At 41.6% G+C, this 26,266-nt stretch overlaps 1 protein-coding gene across 1 annotated transcript in view; it reads right to left on the bottom strand.

The window, feature by feature from the left end:
- LOC121279142 (ATP-binding cassette sub-family C member 9-like) overlaps nucleotides 1-26,266 on the bottom strand; it is a 292,247-nt gene that overhangs the window by 105,525 nt on the left and 160,456 nt on the right. Inside the window, exon 14 of the mRNA XM_041190116.1 lies at nucleotides 22,167-22,330. Coding sequence (XP_041046050.1) covers nucleotides 22,167-22,330 — 164 coding nt within the window. The remainder of the gene's footprint in view (nucleotides 1-22,166; nucleotides 22,331-26,266) is intronic.

Raw genomic sequence — 26,266 nt, forward strand, 5'->3', positions numbered from 1 at the left:
AGGCCTCAAGGTGCCAGTGACTAATGATGTACCTGTCTCCACCTGCAGTAGAACAGATTATGCGCTGTGCTCACTGGATTGTGATCCCGAGGCTGCTCTGCATCTAGGTCCCACTGAGGTCTGTGTCTCTGCACTGGTGGAGGGTGTGAGTGAGCGCTGTGACGGGTCTTCAATGGTGCTGCCCTCAGGGTCCTCAGCCAAGGTGATCTCAACGCTGGGGTCAGGGTCAAAAGTGCCTGAGGACAACGTATTAGATATGCCTAGGACAGAAAGTGGGGATTATTAGTGCTTGGCAGCCATGTCGAACACAGAACAATGGACTCAGAGTAGTGTTGAGAGAGGGATGATGTGGTGCAGGATCCTCACGTGGGTGCCCACCGCCGATCTCACCGATGCCACAGCAATGGTCCACGTCCCCTCCGCCGAGCTCCAGCATGCGACTCTCAAACAGAGTGAGGACCTTGATGTCTGGCACATCACCCCCGGTCTGGGACTTCTCCTGTTTAGATGCATGAGATCTTGTCCTGCATAAAGACGGATGGAGAGAGTGTGAGCAAGGCACATGTCAGACCCAATGAGAAGTATGGCAGGCATGCACGTGTGCTGAGTGGAGCCATGAATGGGATGAGGAGGCCATTTCCAGAGGAGATGAGGCCAAATGTAGCTCTGAGGATGTGAGAGACAGTGAATGGTGATGTCCCTTGAGCTGGCAATGAATAAGATGCCAGTGAATGTGTGATGGAGTTGTGAGTGAGTGAGTTGAAATTGATGAGATTGTTGACTTTCCCTGGCAGCATGGAAGAGATCACTCATCTGTTTTCTGCACTGGGTGGCTGACCTCTTGTGTGCAGCATTGGTACTGACCACCTCTGCCACCGCCTCCCAAGCCGGAGTGGTGAGACTGACATGTCATTGAGGCCAGTGGGTAAAACATCTTTTTTTACGCCCGCTACCACACTTCGTGCAAATCTGGCAGGATTCTGCTCGGCATCTATTTCTTTAGAATTAAGGGACAGAGGCGTTATTACACTACTGGGTGCATACAAAAGGCCACCAAATAGTGGAAGGGGATTGAGGGGCAAACTTGTAGGTAAATTACAGAAAGATGCAAGAACAACAGAGGAGTGATATGGAGGACTTCAATTTTCCTAATATAGGATAGTAACCATGTGAAGGGAAAATAGGAGGAAATCCTGAAATGTGCACAAGAGAACTTTCTTGATCTCTTCTCTGGAAGGAAGCAGCCTTGGATCTCATACATGGCAATGAAGTAGGGAAATTGGGCATGTTTCAGTGGGAGAACATTCAAAGAAGAGTACAGGAGGGCATTCCAGGAGCAGCATAAGGCATACCTAAAAATGAGGTGTCAACCTGATGAAGCTACAATACAGGATTACTTGCATGCCAAACTGCAGAAGCAGCATGTGATTGACAGAGCTAAGTGATCCACAATCAATGGATCAGATCTAAGCTGTGCAGTGCTGCCACATCCAGCTGTGAATGATGGCAGACAATTAAACAACTAACTGGGGGAGGAAGAGGCTCCACAAATGTCTCCATCCTCAATGATGGGGGAGCCCAGCACAGCAGTGCAAAAAGCAAGGCTGAAGCATTTGCAGCCATCTTCAGCCAGAAGTACTGAGTGGAAGATCTATCTCGGTCTCCTTCTGAGGTCCTCAGCATCACAGATGCCAGTATCAGCCAATTTGATTCACCCCACATGATATCAAGAAATGGCTGAAGGCACTGGATATTGCAAAGGCTATGGGTCCTGACAACATTTTAGCAAAATGATTGAAGGCTTGTGTTCCAGAACTAGCCATGCCCCTAACCAAGCTGCTCCAGTACAGTTACAACTCTGGCATTTACCCAGCAATGTGGAAAATTGCCCAGGTATATCCTGTCCACAGAAAGCATTGGGTAGTGGCGAACATTTGCTTTTCACACTGGAGGGAAGTATACAGAGGTGCACTCCAGGTTGTCATGAGGACCACTGCTCTTTCTGATATGTATAAATGACCTAAACTTGAGTATGCAGGGCATCATTTCCAAGTATGCAGATGATACGAAACTCGCAAGTGTAGTAAACCATGAGGAGGATAATAACATGCTTCAGGAAGACATAAACTGGTGAAAGAGAAAGATACATGACAGATGTAATATAATGCAGGGAAGAGCGAAGTGACACATCTTGGTAGGAATGATGAGGAAAGGCAATATGAACTAAATGGTGCAGAGGGTTCCAGGAACAGAGAGGCCTGGGGGTGAATGTACACAAATCTTTGAAGGTGGCTGGGTAAGTTGAGAAAGTTCTTAAAAGCAAAAACAAGGAATTTATTCATAGAGGAATAGAGTACAAAACCAAATAAGTTGTGCTAAAACCATCATAAAAAACTGATTAGGCCTTAGCCTCAGCTAGAATATTGTGGTCAATTCTGCATTTTAGGATGAATGTCAAGGCCCTGAAGGGGGTGCAGAAAAGATTTATTAGAATGGTGCCAGGGTAACAGTTCAGTTATGTGGAGAGATCGGAGAAGCTGGGTACTTCTTCTTGAAGCAGAAATGGCTAAGAGATTCGGTCAAAATCATGAACAGTTTAGATAGAGTAAGTAAGGAGAAACTGTTTCAGGTGGCAGACAGGTCAGTGACCAGAGGAAAAAATTTAAGCTGAGTTGCAAAATGACCAGAGGCAACATGAGGAAACATTTTTTAGATAGCAAGTTGTTTGATCTGGAATGCATTGCCCGAAAGCGTGGCAGAAGATTTAGTGGTAATATTCAAAAGAATATTGGATAAATACTAAAAGGAAAAGAATCCACATGGCTATGGGAAAAAAGCAGGGTAGTGGGTTTAATTTAATAGCTCTAACCAAAGAGCTGGCACAGCCAGGATGGGCCAAATGGACCAACATCTTTGCTGTATCATGCTACAATTCTCAAAGATGCATAGAAGTTTGAAATAAACTGTCAACATATGATGGTTAAGAGTCTAAATGATTACTTCCTTCAAAATAACTACAAGGGAGGGCATGACCAACACAGGGTAACCTAAGAAAATTCATAATTTAAACACTTTTGTTGCATTTATACTTGATAAGAATCTAAAGATATTGGGGGTGGATGATATTTATTCCAGGATACTGTGAGAGACTAATGAAGAGATTTGTGAAGTACTTACAATCATTATGAGAGATGCCAGTCGATTAGAAACAGGTCAGATTCCCATATTCAAAAAGAGTGGGTAAAAAAGACACTGGCAATAACAGATGCATTCTTATTTTCATTCAGTTAGAAATATTGGGCTGAATTTTGCCGTCGGTGAGCAGGGGTCGGGGCCCGCTTGCCGACGCGTAAAATGACACAGGATGATGCCGGGGGAACCCCTGACATCATCCCGCTCCATTTGAATTTTCAGGAAGGAGGGCCCGCAGCAAAATCAGCTGTGGGCCCGCTGACCTGTCAATGGTCAATTGAGGCCATTGACAGGATCACTGAAACAATTAAAGGACCTGCCCATCCAAATTTAAGGCTGGCAGGCAGGCCAGGAGCCCCGGTGGGCAATAGAAAAAACATTAAACCTCATCCACCGGCGGGATGAGGTTTCATGTACGGATTTTAAAAGTTTAATAAAGTTTTAGTGTAACTTATAAACATGTCCCATCTCATGTGATATTGTCACATGAGGGGGATATGTTAAGGGTTTTTTTTTTCTTCTATGTTTAATGTTTTTAAAGCTGTCAATGATCTCTCTGAGGCAGCACTTAGCCTCAGGGAGATGTGTGCTCTTTCGTGCGCGTGCCGCAGAAGAGCGCACTTTCGCTTTTGGGGAATCCCCCCTTTGCCTGCACAGGAAGCGCATAGCGCTTCCCATTGGATGTCTCGCTGGGCGGGCGGAGGGGCCCGCTTCTCCGGCGGGGATTGGCTCTCTGCCCACCGGAGATTGGGTTGGGCCCGCCCGCCCAACAGGCAGAAAATTCTGCCCATTGTAATCGATCAGGAGTAAACTTAGTTATCTGTACAACAACCACCTGATAAACAGTAGACAATCTAGAAGGCAAATATCCTGGCTTACCAATAGGGTTGCCAACTCAGTAAAGCTATACTAGGAAATTTCTTTTCCACCTCCCTCAACCCGAACATGATGAAATCATTGATTGACCTTAGGCCGATCATTTCCAAACCCGTGCACAATAAAGCCATCACTTCTTACTTTAGTGTGAGACTCTACTCGTCTCTCAGTGGAAAGCTTACTAAGTTTTGCTTTTAGGCCTTTTTAAGTAATGCAATTTTTCTTGTCAAGCAGCAAAGCAGGAAGCTGGAAGTAGAAGCACTCCTTCTTACCTCAAGAGAGTCTTGACCTCTCTCAGGCTTTCTTTTCAGCCAGGTTATGGGGAACTGCTTCTAGTTTGGGCTGATAGGGTTGTGCACAATGGGTATGAATTTTCTAGAAAATTCCAGTGTGCGGACTGACTTCCAGCCAGAAGTAGTTGGAAGTTCAGACAGTTTAGTTGCCCAGCTCTATCACTTGCTCCTATACCTCCTTCGCTTATTCTTCTTTCACTGAGTCTCGAGTGAATCACTTGAGGTCTCAGCTTGTGGCTCGCATGCTCTGCTCGTTCTCAGATAGGCTCAGCACTGGCCAATGCGGGAATAAACAGGCAGGACAGAAAGCAGCGACATCCATGAGCGCAGTAAGCATGTGTGACCACGACGGAAATGTCTAAGGTCACCACACTGGCTGTGACTGCGAAGTAATGATGCCATTCAGTTAAATGGACTTGAGGCTGCCAGGAGTTGATTAATTAATGGGAAATCCTAATCCTATCATTTTAAAATCTCCCAGACTGCTTTTAATAGCCGTTGGGAGATTGAGGGTGACTCAGGTAGTCTCCCGGTTATTCCAGGAGGGTTGACAGCCCTACTTAACAATATCCTTGATCTTTTTGGAAGGGAAGTGCCATACTGTGGTAATTTATATGACATGGTTGAGTTAAGACTTTCAAAAGCAATTTGACAAAGCTCCAAAGGAAATGCTACTAATTAAAATCAAAGATGTGAAAACTGAGGGTTAATTTTCGGAATGGGTAAGAAATTTGCTGAAGATTAGAAAATTACAGCTGTTTCCAGAAGAGGAGTTATATCAGGGTGTGGGTGGGATAAATAATTAGTGACGTGTCCAAGGATCAGTGTTGGGACCACTATTGTTTCTAATTTAGGTCACTTGGTCTTCGATAAATAAACTCTACGTAAACTGGTCAAATTTGCAGGTGATAACAAACTAGGATGTAGAATGGAATCAGAGCAGGCCACTCAGAAATTGGCAAATGAAATACAGATGAGTCCAAAGTACTGCATTCAAGAAGGAAAATTAGACAACATATGATTTTGCTGAAATAGCCAAACGTGAAGTTGAAAGAGACCAAGAAGTAAGCTCAATGCTCAACATGTTTAAACAATGCAGAACAGTAATAAACACATAGTTAACATAATTCTGACCCATATAGCTAGAAGGGTAGGACATAAGCCACAGGAGATAATGCATGGTCCTCTGGTCAGATCACACCAAGTGTCCTATGCTCAATTCTGGTCAGTAAGACACAGGGTGGCATTTATGCAATGGAGGCAATGTAGAGAGAAGACAGTAGAGTTGAAATTAGACAGATGGTATAAGGAAAGATTGGAGAAATTTGGACTTTTCAGCCTTAAAGATAGGTACCCAAGATAGAAGTATCTGTAAATGGTGTGAGAAGGTAAAACTGGAAAATTACATCATAGTAAATTGCTAGAATAGAACAAAGAGCAGAAACTGTTACTTGTTAATCCAGCAACAATCTACTGATGGGACTTCTAGCCTCCTGGTTTTAGTGAGTCCTGACAGGTTTACTTTTGGATTATAGCCAGTTGCAGGAGATTCATGCATCAGGTGGTGGCAGCACCAGCATGGGTCTTCAATAAATCAAAGGCAACATAGTTCTGCCCAAATGCTGCACACAAGAGTCAGGAACCATGGGTAGATCTGTTCTGAGAAACAAGTTATACTTTTATATTAGAACGTCCAGGGAACAAGTCCATGGCTGAACAAATGCTCAAGTTATATGCATACCCCCATTGTCTGTTAATTACTGTGCATTGTATTTTCAAAGGAACCCTTGACATTCTGATAGATAAGGGCCAAAAGATCAAAACGTTGTTTCTTAACATACTCTGCACACTTTATTCATATATCTAGACAGTGAAATATTCATTAAAAATATCAATATATACAGGCCAAATGTTGCAGTCTCCAGGTCACAGAATATTTCAAGTACTATAAAGAAGTCATTCACTTTTATAATATACTTTCATTTATGAAATAAATAATATAAATAAATAAAGAAATATGTAATGCTTACACTTTGTAACCTTGAATTTGCCAGTATGGATAATGACAACTTCAAGGTATACCATTTTGTCAGTTAGGAGCCTTTGGATTTATTTGGTGCCTTTTGTTCTGCAGTAAACAAGCTTCAATATGGCATGAAACAGCAACTAATTTTCTTATAACCTATTATACTGGACATAGCAAAGGCCAAGCTGATCAGTACAGCTATAAATTAATGTACCTAACAATATGAAAATTATCCTGGTTTTATGACTTTTCACAAAAAGTAGAACAAATCCAACCACATAAATTGTCGCCCAATCAGCCTTCGCTTAATTATCAGCTAATGAATTGAAGGAGTTTTCAACATACTATCAAGCAACACTTTCTTGCCAATAACTTGCTCAACTTAAGTTATGCAAGGACAACATGGCTTCAGACCTCAATATCGCCTGGTCCAAATCATCATCATCTTGAGTTCTCTGCCTGAAGGCAGGTCCTGAATCCACTCCAGCTGGAATGGGGATCGAACCCCATGTTGTTGGCACCAATCTAATCAACGCCAGCTTGCCAGCCAGCTAAGCCAACCAGCCTCCCCAAGGAGTCCAAGTTGCTGTGGCAACACACACTTTTACATACATGTTACAGTCCGGAGCTAGGAAAGATGATGATAGAGGCTCCAATTTTCTTTCCATCACAGGGATATCACATGCTTCTTCACATGGCTGACCAGGAATTTCTCCTGCTCTTACTGCCTGCAATTGGCGTATGTTGGAAGGATTTGCAAATTGACACTCAAAATGTCTGGCTGCATTACAAATGCAACTTCATTGGCCATCAAATCCTGTAGTGGGGCTTGAACCCAGGGCTTCTGGTTCAGAGGCAGGGATAATACCCATTGCACCACAAGACCTTCTTGGTCCGAATATTGACATAAAAATTGAATTCCAGAGGTGAAGTGAAAGTAACACTCCTTGTCATCAAGGCAGCATTCGGCTGATTGTGGCACCAAGGAACTCAAGTAAAATTAAAGTCAATGGGGATTGGAGGAAAGCTCTCAAGCTAGCTTCATACTTGACACAAAGGAAATTGATTGTGATGGAGGCCAATCAATTCTGCCACAGGATATTGCTGCAGAATTCCTGGGTCAGCATCTTCAGCTCCTTCTTCAATGACCTTCCCTACATAAATGTCAAAAGTGGGGCTGACATGTTTTCCCAGATTACAATTTTGACTAAATTTCTAAAGTGCATTGTTGGCCATAAAGAGCTTTGGGGTCTGATGAAGTCATGAAAAATAGTTTATAAATGGCAGTTATTTCAATCCTTCAAGGAGAAGAAAACATAAAAACATAAATCAAAAATGAGGAAAAAATCTAATTCAGCTTTATCAAGATCTATCCCACTAAACACCCCCTGGGCATGAAGTCCAGAAGCATTTCAATGTCTCAAAGCTCAAATAGGCAGTTATTTTTTCTTATTAGCTTATGGAATGTGGGTATCACTGGCTAGGCCAGCATTTATTGCCCTTAAGAAGGTGGTGTGTGTTGCCTTCCTGAACCACTGGAGTCCAAGTGGTGTAGGTACACCCACAGCGCTGTTAGGAAGGGAGCCCCAGGATTTTGACCCAGCAACAATGAAGAAGCAGTAATATAGTTCCAAGGCAGGATAGTGTGTGACTTGGAGGGGAATTTGCAGGTTGTGGAGTTCCCATGCATCTGCTGCCCTTCTCCTTCCAGGTGGTAGAGGTCATAGGTTTAGAAGGTGCTGTTGAAGGAGCCTTGGTGAGTTCCTACCACGCATCTGGTTAATGGTATACACTGTTGCCACTGTGCATCGGTGGCAGAGGGAGTGAATGTTTAAGGTGGTCAATGGGGTGCCAATCAAGCCGGCTGTTTTGTTCCGGATGATGTCAAGCTTCTTGAGTGTTTTTGGAGTGTACTCATCTAGGCAAGTGGAGGTTATTCCATTACACTCCTGACTTGTACCTTGTGGATGGAGGACAGGCTTTGGGGAGTCGGGAGATGGGTTACTGTTTGCAGAATTCCCAGCCTCTGACCCGCTCTTGTAGCCATTATATTTATATGGAAAGTCCAGTTCAGTTCCTGGTCAATGGCAACCCCCAGGATGTTGATATTGGGAGATTCAGCGACGCTAATGGCATTGAATGTCAAGGGGAGATGGTTAGATTCACTCTTGTTGGAGAAGGTCATTGCCTGGCACTTGTGAGGGGCGACTGTTCTTGCCACTTATAAGCCCAAGCCTGAATATCGTCCAGGTCTTGCTGCATATGGACACGGACTGCTTCAGTATCTGAGGAGTCGCGAATGGCACTGAACACCACGAACATCCCCACTTCTGGCCTTATGTTGTAGAGAAGGTCATTGATGGAACAGCTGAAGGTGGTTGAGCCTAGAACATGAGCTCAAGAAGGAATCTTTCTCAGAGAAAATTGAGAGTCACTTCTGTACAGCAAAAATGGACACACTGCATTGAGAATGATTAGTTGACCTTGAGGGACTAATATACTCAACTGTTCTAGAGGCCCTTGGTCCTATCTCTTGTAAGTGTCAAGATTGGTTAAATGAAAACAATGAGGCAATCCAAAAACTACTGGAGGAGAAACTTCGCTTCCACAGGGTTTGCCTCAATAACAAATTATCACGATCCAAGCACGATGCCTACAGAAACATCTGCAGGACACTCCAATGCAAGGTCAGAAAGATGCAAAACATTTGGCTAAATCAGTCACATGCAGACCACAAGGATTGGAAGAGATTCATCAATCCTCTGTGCTGATGAGTCAACCCTGCTCATAGAAAAAGCTCAAATTCTAGAAAGATGGGTACAGCACATTAACCACATTCTCAACCAGCCTTCATCCATCACTGAAAAAATAATCAACAGGCTGCCACAGGGTGCCGTCAACTGCTCTCCTGATGACCCTCCCATAATGTTAGAAATGACACGCACAATCAAACTCTTATCTAGCGACAAGGATCCAGGAGCTGATGCCATCCCAGCTGAGCTCTACAAGTCAATGCCTCATCAAGAAGCTCACTAAACTCTTTCAGTCTATGTGGGAGCAAGGAACCATCCCACAAGAATACAAAGATGTCTCCATTGTCCACCTGTACAAGGAGAAAGGAGCCAGTCAAACTTGCCACAATCATAGAGGAATCTCACGCCCCTCCATTGCTGGCAAAAGCTTTGCCAGAATTCTTCTGCACTGCCTAATTGCCAAAGCAAATATAGCCTTCAGCAGGCTTCGAACATCAGTCTGGGAATGAAGAGGAAGAAGTCTGCCTATCAAACTGAAAGTCTATTGAGCAATAGTCCTGCCCATTCTGCTCTGTGAACGGGAGGCCCGGACTGTGTACCAGCATCATGCCAAGAAGCTCAACCACTTTTACTTGAGCTGCCTTCAGAAGCTTCTGAAGATCATGTGACAGACAAAATACCAGACGTTGAGGTGTCTCAACCAGAGATGGCAAGCCAAGCATCCAAACCATATTGAGACAGTCACAACCAATTTGGGCTGATCGTGTACCCAGAATGCCTGACACTCACTTAGCAAAGCAAATCTTCTAATAGAAAGTTTGAGTCTTGGGTGCACTCTCATGGCGATCAAAGAAAGCGCTACAAGGCGCTCTGAAGGGTTTACTTAGGAGTTCTGATATTGACTACAAGCCCTAGGTGTAGCTTGCCCAGGAAGCACCTGGTGCAATCAAATAAAAAAAACGGTGCAGTCTCTTTCAAAAGCAAACACATATCAGAGTCAGAGAAAACGGAAGGAGAGGAAATCCTAAGCTAGCAACTTACCCAAAACTCAATCGTCTGAGGTATTCTCTCTTATTTACTGTAGAACTTTCCAGCACAGATCGGCCTTAGCAGTTATCTATGTTCCCTCTGAAACCTACCAAACATCCCAGATGAAGAACATGGTCATCTTCACTTCGAAGGATAAACAAGAGAAAAGGAAGGGGAAAATGCAGAAATGGCATTAGGAAGAGAATTTCAGACACTGGGGCAGAGGTATCTTCAGGTTTCACCATTACTGGCGGGACAAAGGAAGAGGGACAAAAGAAAAGGAAGAATGAAGATGGTGATATAAAGTAGAAAAATGTTGCAGAGGAAGGCTAGGCACACTGAAGGCAAGGCTGTGGAGTTTAAATTTTATGCAATGTGGATTTGGGGCCAATGCAGATCAACAAAGAAAAGTCTGATGGACAAGTAGGACTTAAGACAAGGCAAGTTATCAGTGGGTGCACTTTGACAAGTTGAGAGTTTGTGTAAGATGAAGATCATGAGGCCAAAAGAGCAGCGTTGGATAATCAAGTCTAAAAATGATAAAAGTACACAAGAATTCAGCTACCATGGGGCTGAGGTAGGGGCAGAAATAGGCAATGTTGCGAGGGTGGAAACCACCACAATGTTGATGGAAAGGATGCAAGCCAATATTTTACATGGAGATGGTGGCCAAGCCCCAGGCTGAAAAGCCATGGGCGAATATCCCTCCGCAAGGCTGGGAAGCCACGAGCTGATTTTATAGCCGTCAAACTGTTAATTGGCTCAGGGCAAGACTTCCACCTCCAAGAGTTGCTGTTAACCAAGATGGTTGGCAGCTGTCTAGTCCCAGCAGTGCCACTGAGAATAGTGGCAACTGCTGGGACTGCAGGCAGTCCCAAATGACAATCGTCGCTGGAGCCGGATAACAAGGTGAGTGAGGGAAGGAAGGTTCTTTTGGGGTCAGGATGGCAAGGTGTTGGAGGGCCAGCATCAGAAGGGCAATTGGCTCAAGGGCAGGTGGGCCATTCAATGCCTCCCCTCTAACAGAGGGGGTATGGACATGGCATCTTGCCATGCCACCTGATTTTGTGCTTCTCCCCCTCCCCCAACCTGCATGCCGTTTACAGGGGTGAGTAAAACTCCGCCATTTGTCTCAAATAAAATGGTTATATCTTGCATGGTCTGGTTCAGCTGGGATAATTGACAAAGAATAAGAATGGAGTCAGTGGCGAGGAAGTAGAGTTTATTTTGAGGGACAAAAGCAATGTCTTTGGTCTTCCCAATGTTCAGTTGGAGAAGTAGTAATGCATCTAAGATAATTTCAGGCTGGCAGTCTCACAGCAGAGGGATGATCATATGATCAAGAAAAGTAGAGAAGTGGTAGTGGTGGATATCACTACATGTGGAAACTAACCCCATGTGTGGAGATGATGTGACTGAGGAGGGGCATGTAATAAAGGAAAAGAAAGTGGCCAAGAATAGATTGGAACTTAAAGGTAATAATGAAGGAAAGACAAATTTCATTTATTGGAGGGGACAAGAGTGAGAAATGAAATTCAGAATGCGAAAGATGCATACAGAGACAGGCTGCATAACTGTTTCGGACAAATAATCTCAGTGATGCATGGAAGTGTATGCACAAAATGTCAGGCTTTACATCGATAAAGAAAAATGACCCCTATTTGTCTGCAGATAATCCTTGTGATGTTGTGAATGAATTGAACAGATTTTTTAGCCATTTTGAAAACAACAAATTGGAAGAACATGTGATTCTGCAGCAGGCTTCACTTCGTGAATTAGAAGGATCTCATGTTGCTATCAACCAATGGAAGTTAGAGAAGCAATTCAAGCGAGCGAATTCATGGAAAACATGCAGCCCAGTTCAGATTAACAGAAAATTTTTAACAACTGTGCTAATCAGAGGCAGTTCCTTTCTCTCTTGTCTTTCAGAAATCATTCGACAGGCAGTCGGCGCAGACTCGATGGGCCAAAGGGCCTCTTCTGCACTGTGATTCTGTGATTCTGATTTATACTGTTCCCTAATTTGGAAAGCAGCCATCACTGTTCCGGTTGCTTAGGGGTTGCGGCCTGCTGAGCTGAATGGTTGCCAACCAGTTGCTTTTACATTGATAGGCATGAAGTGTTTTAAGCACATTGTGTCAAAGTGTCTTTTGGATCCTTTTGTTCTACATATTTACAGTTTGTCTATCAAGCCCATAAGTCTGTGGACAATGCAGTTCTGACCTTAGTCCATTTGATCCAACAGTACATGGATAGATTAGCCAACTATGCTCACACTGCCTTTGTTGATTTCTTTTCAGCTTTTAATATTATGCAACCATTAATGCTAATTGAAAAATTGAAAATCCTTGATTTCAATCCTACTCCCTTACTTTGGAGCAGTGATTTCCTTCACAAAAGAACCAAACTAGATTAGCTTCCAGGGGTTTACTCGGAGCCCACCTTAATGAATACTGGATCTCCTCAGGGCTGTGTACTTTCCCTTTTGATTTCCATCCTCTGTACGAACAATTGTTGATCAGAGTACAAAGAAATAACAATCCTGAAGAATGCTCATGATACAGTTTTTGTGGATCTCATAAGGAATAAGGAACGCGGTGGGGAAGTTTGTGAAATGGTGCAATAACAATAAACTGAATAAAAAAACGATGAAAAAATGAGTTATAGACTTTAAGAAAAAAACAGTTAAAGGTATTGTTCTCATTAAGATTCATGGTGTGGGCATTTAAATAGTTATTAATTACAAGTATCTAGGTATCAAGCAGATGATAAGTTGAAGTGGAGGGAACAGTGCAGAGATGTGTGGCCAACGGATTTACACGATTATACTACCTCAGAAAATTAAAATCCTTTTGAGTAGATCCCACAATCATGGAACTCTTTTATACAGCTGCAGTTGAGAGTGTTATCCTTTTCAGGTGTCTCTCCTGGTACTGTGGTTTTAGGAAAGTAGAGTTTTTAAAGAGTACAGAGATTGCTGAACCAGGCAGGAAGGTATTTGAAGACAAATACAAAATATGAAGGAGTTTGATGAAAGTTGAGTGTCATGATCAATTAGAATCACCCTTTATCTCAGTGTTACTGCAAGTTGCATTCAGGGAAAAGGCTACAATCCCTCAGATGCAGGACAAGTCTGTTCTTGAACTCATTTGTGCCCTTCTCAACAGAAGTTTGATGATTGGATGAGGATATGCACTCATGGTGGGATTCACTGACTGATTATTTTAATTCATTGGAATAATTTTTAACATATATTTTAATTAAAGTTAGATGCTGTGACAGGGTAATTTTCTTTCTTTTTCTTGTTATTATTCATTTATATGTAATTTTTAAACGAACAAGCAATGAAATGAATTTCCATATGGACAATAAAAAGAAATTGAATTGAAATTGTTGGGAACTCCAGAGGTAACAGAGGGGTGCAGGAAGAGAGGCCATAGCTGGAAAAATGCTTGTTATGTTCAGAGAGCTAGGAGAGGAACCACATAAGGGCAATCCTAAAAAGCTGGACAATGGAAGAAAGACAAAGGAAGAGATGGTTCAATATTTTAAATGCTGTAAAGAGGTCAAGCACAACAAGAAAACTGCACAAAGACACAGGGCCATTTCAGTGCAGTAAATAAGGCAGAAATCAGAGTGGGCAAGGCCTTCAATTGGGGAATTTTGAGAGCTGGGAGGAATTGAAAAGAATGCCTCAATATTATGTGTTTAAATTTGCAACACAGCAGCCATCTGATTACAAATCCAGAATTAGATTCCAATCTCACATTCCAGGTTCCAATTTTCTGAACACACAAAAAATAAGTTTCAAAATTAATGTGTTCCATTTGCCGAGAGCAGATATTTGCTGCTTTTGAGAAATAATAGTAGCTGCTAAGCACCACAACCTCATGCCACTGGTTAAAAGGTGCAGAAATTATGTAAGCAAAATAAAAAAGTCTCCAGATTCCTAGATTTACATGTATTACATCAGACAACATCAATCAGGGGGATGTTAGATGACAAGGCTAATAATCATTTTTTACAAAACAATTGGTTATCCCCATTATGGAGAAAAACATAAATTTTTACAAATAAAATGATTTTACAAATAAATGAATGCTCTTTCAGAGATCCAGTGCAGACTCAATGGGACAAATGGCCTCCTTCTGCACTGTAAAGATACTATGATTAAAACAAACACATTGATAGAATATCTATAACAATCTATCAATTAATTGCAAGCTATTTGTATACTGGAATTTGGCTTTAATGCTTCAATCTATTTTGTAGGTTTTATTTTTTAATCAACCGTGCCTTTATCCAAAAACGGTATTATATGCAAGGGGTACAGGCTTGCAGATGGCAACATTAGGTGAAATCCACTGTTAAATATAGAAACATAGAAAATGGAAGCAGGAGTAGGTTAGTTGGCCCTTCAAGCCTGCTCCACCAATCAGTATGATCATGGCTGATCCTCTATCTCAACGCCATACTCCCGGTCTCTCCCCTAATGCTTTTAGAGTCTAGAAATCTATTTCCTTCTTAAATATACAGTGACTTGACCTCCATAGCCCTCTGAGGTAGAGAATTCCACATGTTCACCACCCTCTGAGTGAAGAATTTTCTCATCTCATACTAAATACCTTGTATCCTGAGATTGTGACCCCTTGTTCTAGACCTCCCATTCCTGCATCCAGTCTGTCCAGCCCTGTCAGAATTTTATAGGTTTCAATGAGATAACCTCTCATTCTAATAAAGTCCAGTGAATACAGGCCTAGTCGGCCCAATCTTTCCTCATACCACAATCCTGCCATCCCAGGAATCAGTCTGGTGAACCTTCACTACACTCCCTCTATGGCAAGTATTTCCTTTGTTAGGTAAGGAGACCAAAACTTTTTTTTTATTCATTCATGGGATGTGGGCATCACTGGCTAGGCCAGCATTTATTGCCTATCTTTAACTGCCCTCATTCAGAGGGCATTTTTAAGAGTCAATCACATTGCTGTGGATCTGGAGTCACATGTGGGCCAGACCAGGTAAGGACAACAGATTTTCTTTCCTAAAGGACATTAGTGAACTAGAGGGATTTTTACAACAATTGACAATAGCTTCATGGTAATCATAAGACTGTTAATTCCAGATTTTTATTGAATTCAAATTTCCCGGATTTGAACACGGGTCCCCAGAGCATTACCTTGGGTCTCTGGATTACTAGTCCAGTGACACAATACTCCAGCTGTGGTCTCAGCAAGGCCCTGTACAGCTGCAGTAAGACATCCTTGCTCCTGTACTCAAGTCCTCTTGAAATGAAGGCCAACATACCATTTGCCTTCTTAACTGCTTGCTGCACCTACATGCTTGCTTTCAACAGTTCCCTCCCTTCATGAGTTTAGATCACAAACATTTTGAGGAACAAATAATCCAAATAATAAAAAACAAAAAGATAACTTCATGTTTAAATCAGATGCAAATAACGAGAAAACATCATTCACTGTCCACTGGTCATGAAGTTAATGAAACAGCAGATACTACACAATATTACGCGAGGATTTCCTCCTGATCATTCCCCACTCCTTCTCATGATCACCTTTCCTCCACCCACCCCTAGACCGCAGCAACCTGAAATTTAATGTCAGCAACCTGCTTGGTGCCATCCAGCAGGAGTCTGCAACTCATAAATTGTATTTACTTAGGCCCAAAGAAAACTTGCAGGTACTGGAATCATTCCCTGCACAGTTTGCATCAGCAGGCCTGTATTCAATTACTAGCCCACCTATTTCACACAGTCGGTTCACTTTTGCCGATTTTAGAGACAAGCTGTATGAAAAGTTAGCAAATCTCCCAATTGATTTACCAGCCACAATAGTAAATGCAACAGTGATTCAGTGAGTACTATAGAAGTTCACAGCAGAGAAGTCAGCGATCTTGCACATTATGTTTGGTATGCTCTGTGGTAAAAAATCCAAATCTAACCCCATTACCTTGGCCATGTCCCATACACCTGTACCTCTCTTTGCTTCTAACAGTCCATTTTTCACTTAAAACTGCAATGGTCTCTACTTCAACTACATACACCGTGTGACTTTTCCATTCAGGGAATAAATAAGTACACTTTAGTAAACCACTAATTCTCCTACCTGTATGCACCCAAATACACATAACGATATTACAAAGCAATCCCTTGGCAGAAAGCTGACAAACAAAAGCTAATTACCAAAACATTGAACTTTTACAATTTTCTTCACATAAACTGTAATCTGCAAACTCAGCCAGAAAGCATTCAGAATAACTGTTCTCATGCAGATTACTTCAGGAAAATTTTATTTTACTATCTGGGGCCTGATAAGGTGAAAAGAGTCTTTATCTGTAAGTATGTCAATGGAATTCAAGAATACAAGATACAGGTCATTAGATACAAAGAAATTTCAACTTATAACCCAGCTGTAAAACCCCCAAGAGACAAAACCAAAAGTTAGATCATGATTTGAATGGCTTGTGTACTGAGTCATATCACAGGACCAGCAGTTTCGATAGTTAATAGCCTTACAAATATTTTAACTTACATTGCAAAATGGCCATTGCTGTAATTACTATCAATTCACTCCTTTTAATTTTGTTTTTATAAATTAGTCATACCCTCAAGACAAAACGTCGGAGAGGGCAAGAGTGACTTTTGACCCCTCTTATTTACAAATCATATTTGCAAACCCTTTTCCGCATCCCACCATTTTCACTTCCAATACAAATTGAGAAGCTCAAGGATTTTTTGAAATATCAGGTGTTATTTTCTTTACAAGATACGAAAAAGCAACAAGTAAGAGTCATATAATAATGTTACATATTTATAGTGGTAAAAAACTTCCATTAAACTCCTTGAGTGGTCAAAATAATAGAAGAAAATGCAACTGTAAGAACTAGACAGATGTTTTTCTTAAGTAACTCTTAAGTAGTGCACAATATTTATTTTCCTAAAATTTCTCGCTGCTTTGGGAGCCTCAATTATCCTTAACTGTTTCTTGGAAATCAAGCTGAAGTATTTTTTTCAGGAGTTGCAAACTGATTAGCTCCTTCTCTAAGATTTCAAAGATGCACTCAAAATAAAAAGAATGGCCTTCCTTATATCTGACCATTCAAATTTAAAATAGGACTGTTGGCTATATACAAAGTGAACCAATCACACGGTTTTGTTTAAATGTGAATTAAAGTAATGTCGCGACTTCCTTGTTCATGTATTCGCTTACCCACGCTTTGTATTTTGTACACCAACACGTGAGCAATGTTCACTTAACCGTGTATTCTTTCCCCTCTCTCCTCTTTCCTTTTTGCCCAGGAAGACGGCAGCCATGACGGAGCAGACACGTGTTAACGGGTAGATGGTGTCAAAGTCTCTGGAAGCACAGCTTAATCTGGAAATGTCCAAATCTCTCGGTCCAGAGCTGCAATAGCGGCTCTGTTCAATTTTGAAATGTTCACTGATTTTGTCTGCCAGTTTTGAAGTGATTCATTTTTATCTTAAATGGGTATTTTCTCTTCTTAAAATTTTCAAAACATGTCTTATATTGCTCAGAAGCTCACCCCATATTTTTTAATAATTCATTCACAGGGCTTCGCTGGCTGGGCCAGCATTTATTGCCATCCCTAGTTGCCTTTGAGGTGATGGTGAGCTGCCTTCTTAAACCACTGTAGTCCATGTGATGTAGGTACACCCACAGTGCTGTTAGGAAGGGAGTTCCATGGTTTTGACCCAATAACAGTGAAGGAATGGCGATATATTTCCAAGTCAGGATGGTGAGTGACTTGGAGGGGAACTTCCAGGTGGCGATGTTCCATCTGCTGCCCTTTTCCTTCTAGGTGGTGGTGGTCGTGGGTTTGGAAGGTGCTGTCAAAGGAGCCTTGGTGAATTCCTGCAGTGCATCTTGTAGATGGTACACACTGCTATTACTGTGCGTCAGTGGTGGAGGGAGTGAATGTTTGTGGATGCGGTGCCAATCAAGCAGACTGTTTTGTCATGGATGGTGTCAAGCTTCTTTAGTTTTGTGGAAGCTGCACTCATCCAGGCAAGGGGTGAGTATTCCATCACACTCCTGACTTGTGCCTTGTAGATGGTGGACAGGCTTTGGGGAGTCAGGAATTGAGTTACTCATCGCAGGATTCCCAGCCTCTGACCTGCTCCTGTAGCCACAGTACTTATATGTCTAGTCCAGTTCAGTTTCTAGTCAATGGCAACCCATAGAACACTACTCTTGGGGACTCTTGCAGTAATGTTCTGGAGCTGAGATGACTGACTTCCAACAACCACAACTATCTTCCTTTGTGCTAGGTGTGACTAACCAGCAGAGAGTTTTCCCCTGATTCCCATTGACCCCAGTTTTGCTCAGGCTCCTTGATGCCATACTTGGTCAAATGCGGCCTTGATATCAAGGACAGTCACTGTCACCTCACCTTGGAGTTCAGCTCTTTTGTCCATGTCTGAACCAAGGTTGTAATGAGGTCAGGAGCTGAGCAGCCCTGGCGGAACCCAAATGGGTGTCAATGAGCAGGTTATTGCAAAGCAAGTGCCGTTTGATAACACTGTTGACGACCCCTTCCATTACTTCACTGATGATCAAGAAGAGACTGATGGCGCTGTAATTTGCCGGGTTGGATTTGTCCTTTTTGTGTACAGGACATACCTGTAACTTTCCACATAGCCAGATAGGTGGCAGTGTTGTAGCTGTACTGGAACAGCTTGGCTAGGGGTGCGCCAAGTTCTGGTGCACAAGTCTTCAGTCAGTACTATTGCCGGAATATTGTCAGGGCCCATAGCCTTTGCATTGTCCAGTGCCTTCAGCCATTTCTTGATATCACGTGGAGTGAATCGAATTGGCTGAAGACTGGCATCTGTAATTTGGGGACCTCTGGAGGAGGCTGAGATGGATCGTCCGCTGGCATTTCTGGCTGAAGATTGTAGCAAATGCCTCAACCTTATCTTTTATACTTATGTGCTGGAGATATTTGTGGAGCTTCCAGTGAGTTGTTTAATTCTCCACCACCATTCACGACTGGATGTGGCAGGGCTGCAAAGCATAGATCTGATCCATTGGTTGTGGGATTGCTTAGCTCTGTCTATCACTTTGCTGCTTATGCTGCCCAGCATGCAAGTAGTCCTGTGTTGTAGCTTCACCAGGTTGACACTTCAATTTTATGTATTTGGTTCTGCTCCTGGGATGCCCTCCTGCACTCTTCATTGAACCAGTGTTGATCCCCTGCTTGATGGCAATAGTACAGTGGGGGATATGCCGAGTCATAAGGTTATGTAATGTGTTCGAGTACAATTCTGCTGCTGCTGATAGCCCACAGCGCCTCATGCATGCCCAGCCTTGAGTTGCTAGACCTGCTTGAAATCTATCCCATTTAGCACAGTGGTGACCCATCGTGCTGCCACAAGCCAGCGCTTGTAGCCCGCAGCGATGTAGGTGACCCATCTCGAAACACGGACCAAGAAACCTACCACATGCGCGTGTCAAAGGGTGTCAAGAAACCCCTCAGCGTACTGTACCACAATTTGTTGTGGGGTAACAGCACAAATAATGCTGCCCTCGCATTGCTGGAACCTACCCAAATGACTCCGATTGAAAAGCATGTTCATCATTCGCGACTTCTCTGTTTGCGAAGTTTCCCGGGAACATAACCCCCGCGAACAGTGAAACTTTACTGTATTCTCCTCTTTAGCCTGTAACATTGCAACATCGCCAACAAATAAACTAAATGAAGACATGTGTATAGCACTTGGTTGCCAATCTGTTTGCACTGACTTGATTTAAAATACGCACAAATAACAAAACTAAAATAAATACTTAATTTTAGTCATGTGAAGACTGTTATTTTGTTTAGAAACATGGGCAGAGTTTTCTGTCTGTCGGATGAGCCCGACCCAATCTCTGGCGGGCGGGGAGACAATCCTCGCCGCCATTTTACATGGGAGAGCCAATTAAGGCCCGCCCAGTGTGGCGCCCGGCGGGAAGATGCGCTTCCAGTGCAGGCGGGGATTCCCCAAAAGCGAGAGTGCGCTCTTTCACGCATGCGCACGAAAGAGCACACATCTCCCTGAGGCTAAGTGCTGCTCAGGGAGATCGCTTCCACTTTTAAAACTATTAAAAATAGAAAAAAAATTCTCTAACATGTCCCCCTCATGTGACAATGTCACATGAGATGGGACTTGTTCATAATTTACATAATAATTTTATTAAACTTTTTAAAACTCTACATGAAACCTCATCCCGCCGCTGGATAAGATTTCATGTTTTCTCTATTTGCCACTGGGGCTCCTGGCCTGCCTGTCAGCCTTAAGGTTGGATGGGCAGGTCCTTAATTGTTTAAATGATCCTGTCAACGGCCTCAATTGGCCATTGACAGGTCAGCGGGCCCAGAGCTGATTTTGCTGCGCCCCCACCTTCCTGAATATTTAAATGGGGCGGGATGACGTCGGGGTTCCGCCTGACGTCATCCCGTGTCATTTTACGCGTCGGCAAAATTCTGCCCATATATTTCTAAAGGATCTTGAACATTATACACTGGATTTATGGTACAGTGCACGTAACCAGTTAAGATGTGCAAAATGCTTAGTTCTCAATGACTATATCAGAATTAGGGTGGAGTGTATCTGTACAGAATTTCACAAAAAATGGTGCTGCAATGATGCAAACACATCCAGCCCAAGATTGGATCAAGCCATTTTTCAGACATCCCTCGCAGCAGTTTAAAATAGATTTTGGTTCCTTTGAGATATAAATAAGGGACTATTTTAGGCGCCTTGCCAAAATTGGATTATAATTCTTAAAAAGCCAACAAGTTTTTTTTAATATAACTTAAAATCACTGTGGTGGTACAGAGGAAGCAGAGTAGTCCTCCACCACAGAATGTCTGATTGGCTACCTCAGCCCCACACACCTAAGTTCTACTGCAAGTGAACTAAGTGGTGTAATATTCAAGTTCTTAAAATGGATAAGTGACTTGTAAAAGCATGACAGGTATCAACAGCTCAGCAAATGCTATCATTTTAAATGATTATCTTAGAAAACAAAACTTTTTGGTGAAATATTTAGCACACATATTTGGCCTTTCTGATATTAAATTTCAGATTATTAAACACATTGTTTATTTAAGCGCATTAAAAAGTTAGCACCAATTTAATAACACCTTGAGCTTGTTGAGATTGACATTTAACGAAAGCAAAAAAAGCTGCGTGCTTAGGATGTTGCATAATAGAAAATTAGGATTCCCGTAACATTTCCAGAAAGCAAACAATTTAATAACATCAGGCACATAATCCAAAACTCTAGGATTTTTAATTCCTCATCTCCTTGGTTATCCAGCGTGGATGAGTATATTGTTTGATAATGCTGCTTATATGGTTTTACATAGATTAGAATCAGCTCCTTTATTTGTTAGCCTATTTGGATTAATAAATATTTCCCTATCTGGTTTCTTAGCAAAAAATGAAGTGATATTTGTGCTCATAATGTGTCAGATTAGACCACTACAATAATGTTTCCACTATCTGCTATTACTGGCAATATCATGAATCTACAAACAATACACAAGTTTCCACTGTTCTATTCCATTTTCTATTGTTCTTGCATTAGAGTTAAATGTTTTTCATTTGTGATGCAACTTGGCCAGCCAACCAACTAAAACTATTAATCAGCAGCTTTACTGGATCATTTCCAATTGACATTTCACTTTCCATTCTCATGTGAGATTGTGATCTTTCAAAAATCCACATTTTCATTGCCTTTAAGCAAAAATCAAAGAAGTCAGAATTGAGAAAATGTTAATTGGCCCAACAAAGCTAATTACTGTCAAGTACATTATCTTTCCAAACAAGTAATCTGGTTGGTCTTGTAATACCCCAGTGTTTTTATTCACCTACACAACTTGCAGCTTTCAAATACCTTCCATGTGTCTAGCAAGCTACTAACACCAAAAGAAAATTTGCTATATTTAAAATTAATAAAATGGGATTTGAAACATTACCTGCATTTAGGAAGGAGTTCCACATCATCTATATTGCTTTCATCTGGCTTTGCTCCATTGGGATAATTAAGTATAGAGCCCAGATAGGGTCTGTCTGAGTGGGCTAAAGAACCATTGTAGTTGTTAGAATGACCAGGAACATCTTTTCCTTCTGGCTGCATAGGCTGTGAAAGTCAAATCAAGTATAATGAAAATAAAAGTGCACTTATATTTTTCTTGTAGTAGTTTAAGAAAATTATTCCTTCAAAACTCCATTGAACAAGCATCAGTCATTTGCCTGTGGATTTAAGCAAAACTAAATCAAATTCACTCAAGTCCAATATAAGAATACTTTAACAGTTGTTTAAGTAATATAAAAAGACAGTAAGAGCTTCATTAAATATATAGAGAGAGACCAAAGTGAACATAGGCCCCTTACAGAATGAGGCTGGGGAAATAATAATGGGGAACCAGGAAATGGTAGAGGAATTGAATAAATACATTGCATCAATCTTCATGGTAGAAGATATGAATAGCATTCCAAAAATACTAAATAACCAGGAGGCAAAAGTTGGGGGGGGGGAGGGGGAGAAAATAAATACGATAACTATCAATAGAGAAAAAGTATTAGGGAAACTAATGGGGCTAAAGGCTGATAAGTCCCTGGATCTGATGGGTTGCATCCTAGGATATTAAAGGAAGTAGCTACAGAGATAGTGGATGCATTGGTGGTAATCTTCCAAGAATCCTTAGATTCTGGAAAAGTCCCAGAGGATTGGAGAATGGCCAAAGTAACACCCTTATTCAAAAAGGGAGGGAGGCAAAAAACAGGTAACTCTAGGCCAGTTAGCTTAACAACTGTCACTGGAAAAATGTTGGAGTCTATTATAAAGAATGTAATAGCAGAGCATTTAGAAATACATAATCTAATCAAGCAAAGTCAGCATGGCTTCATGAAGGGGAAATCATGCCTAACAAATTTATTAGAATCCTTTGAGGAGGTTACAAGCTGGATAGATAAAGAGGAACCAGTAGATGTAATACATTTGGATTTCCGAAAGGCGTTTGGTAAGGTACCACATATAACACTACTTAATAAGATAAGAGCCCATAGCGTTGGGGGTAGTATATTAGCATGGATAGAGGATTGGCTAACCAATGGAAGACAGAGAGTTGGGGTAAGGGGGGCATTTTTGGGATGGCAACCTGTGACTAGTGGAGTTCCACAGGGATCAGTGCTGGGTCTTCAATTATTTATAATATATATTAATGACTTAGATGCAGGAAGTGAATGTACTATCGCCAAGTTTGCAGATGACACAAAAATAGATGGGAAGGCAAGTGGTGAGGATGACACAAGGAGTGTACAGAGGGATATAGACAGGTTAAGTGAGTGGGCAAAAACTTGGCAGATGGACTGTAATTTGAGAAAATGTGAGGTTATGCACTTTGGCAGGAAGAATAGAGGAGCTGAATATTATTTTAAATGGAGAAAGACTGCAGAAGGCTGCAGCACGGAGGGATTTGGGAGTCTCTATGCATGAATCCCAAAAAGCTAACATACAAGTTCAGCGGGCAGATGGAATGTTGGCCTTTATTTCAAAGGGAATGGAGTATAAAAATAGGGAAGCCTTGCTAAAGCTATAGACGACACCAGTTAGCCACACCAAGAATACTGTGAACAATTTTGGTCCCCTTAGCTAAGGGAAAGATATACTGGCATTGGAGGCAGTCCAGAGAAGGTTCACTAGGCTGATCCTGGGGATGGGGGGATTTTCATTTGAGGGCCAGTTGAGTAGGTTGGCCCTGTACTCATTGGAGTTTAGAAGAATGAGAGGTGACCTTATTGAAGCATATAAGATTCTTAGGGGGCTTGACAGGGTATATGCTGAGAGGCTGTTTCCCCTTATAGGAGAGTCTAGGACCAGGGGACATAATCTCAGAGTAAGGGGGCATCCATTTAAAACTGAGATGAGGAGGAATTTCTTCTCTCAGAGGGTAGTCAACCAGGGGAATACTTTACCAGAGAGGGCTGTAGAGGCTGGGTCGTTAAGCATATTCAAGGCTGAGATAAGACAGGTTTTCAACCAGTAAGGGGATCAAGGGTTATAGGGAAATGGCAGGAAAGTGGAGTTGAGGATTAACAAATCAGCCATGATCTCACTGAATGGCAGAGCAGACTTGATGGACCGAATGGCCTATTTCTGCTCCTACATCTTATGGTCTTGTTTCATTCTATTTTCCTAAGTTTAAAAAAATATATATTTTCTCAGTCTCATGGACCCTTGTGAGATCACAAAACAATTACAAAATGCTCAAGAGCCATGTACTTCTTATCAAGCAACCAAACTCTCACCTTCTGGACGTGCTTGCAAAAATCAATTTATTTGCATTAATTAGGAACATAAGAATAGGAGTAGGCTATTCAGCCCTTTGAGCCTGTTCCATCATTCAATGATATTGAAGCTGATGTGTACTTTAATTCCACCTACCTGTCTTGGCTCCATAATATTTTTGGTTAGAAAAAAATCTTCCATTTAAAAATTATTAATTGAGACAGGATCTTTGTAGGAGAGAGTTCCACACTTCTACCACCCTTTAAATGAAGAAGTGTTTCCTAACTTCCTTCCTGATTGGACTGGCTCTGAATTTAAGGTCTTGTCACTTTACCCTAGATTTTCTCACTAGCAGAAAAAATTTCTACTTACCTTTTTAATTCCTTTCAAAATTCTAAAAGCCTCAATTAAATCAGCACCTAACCTTTCATATTCCAGGGAATATAAACCTAGTTTATATAATTTCTCCTCATAATTGAATTTGCACTACACTTCTAAGACTAATATATCTTCTTTAAGGTGCTGTACATAGTATTTCAGTTTTTGTAACATTCTCCCCATGATAATCTAGCCCTCTAGTCGTAAAGACCAACATTCCTTTTGTACCTGACTACTACATTTTAGTGTACATGAATCCCTAAACCTGTTTGGGTCTCCATTGCTGTCCCACTCGATTATAATTAAATACATGCTCTCCATTTAACTAAAACTTTCATGTCTCCTGCAGCTCCATCACTAATTTTCTCCAAATGGAATTTTCCGTAATTGCCAAATACTTACAAACAGGCAAAATTTTAAGTTACACACAGTGAGATCATCATCCTTTCAATTTTGTAATCCACAACGTCCATATGATCCAAGTGTGAGAAAAGTACTTTATCGCTAGTACAAGTTGTTGAGCCAAAATTACTTTATTCCCTTTATGGTGGTTCAATAATAATTCAAATATTCAGAAAAATCAATCTACGGCATCTCCCTTTAAAATGTGGGATCAAACTCAGTTAAAAAAAATTATGGACTAAGTTAGCTGTACCCACACTCATTAAAAATAAAACATTTCCAGCAGATGAATTCTACAACAGACACCCTTCATCCTTTCCTCTGCCTTAAAATTATATTCTCCTGTCAGCCCAGACTCTGGCAATCACTTTCAGCAGCCTTGAGTATGTGGTGCTCTTCTTCCAAGCTTTACTTTAACCTGTGTGTCAGATATGGCTCAGTTGGCAGCACACTTGTCTCTGAATTACAAAATTCTGGGTTCAAGTCCCACTGCAAGGCTTGAGCATAAAAATCAAGGCTGATATTCCAGTGCAGTACTGGGGGAAACATTACATTGTCAGAGATGCTGTTTTTCAGATGAGACATTAAACCGAGACCTCCATCTGTTTGCTTGAATGGATGTAAAGATCCCACTATTGCAAAGAAGTGCAAGGGAGTCAACCCTGGTGTCCTGGCCAATATTTATCTCTCAATAAACATCATTACCACATTGGTGTTTGTGATTGCAAATTAGCTGTGTTTTCTACACTACAACAGTGACTATAATTCAAAAGTACTTCAGTGGCTTTATGCACTTGGAGATATCCGGTCTTCGTGAAAAACACTATATAACTGCTAGTCTTCCTTTTTTTCACCTCATCTTTATAACATTCCTTTTCCTTCTTGTGTTGTTCCTTCTCAGGCTCCATTTTCAGCATTTCTAATTTGCATGCATGTTTGTTTTTTATTAACTTTGTCTTGAAAAGTGGGTGACACTGGCACGGCACACTTCTTGTCCATCCGTCA

This window comes from Carcharodon carcharias, chromosome 6, assembly GCF_017639515.1.
Source record: "Carcharodon carcharias isolate sCarCar2 chromosome 6, sCarCar2.pri, whole genome shotgun sequence".
NCBI lineage: Eukaryota > Metazoa > Chordata > Chondrichthyes > Lamniformes > Lamnidae > Carcharodon > Carcharodon carcharias.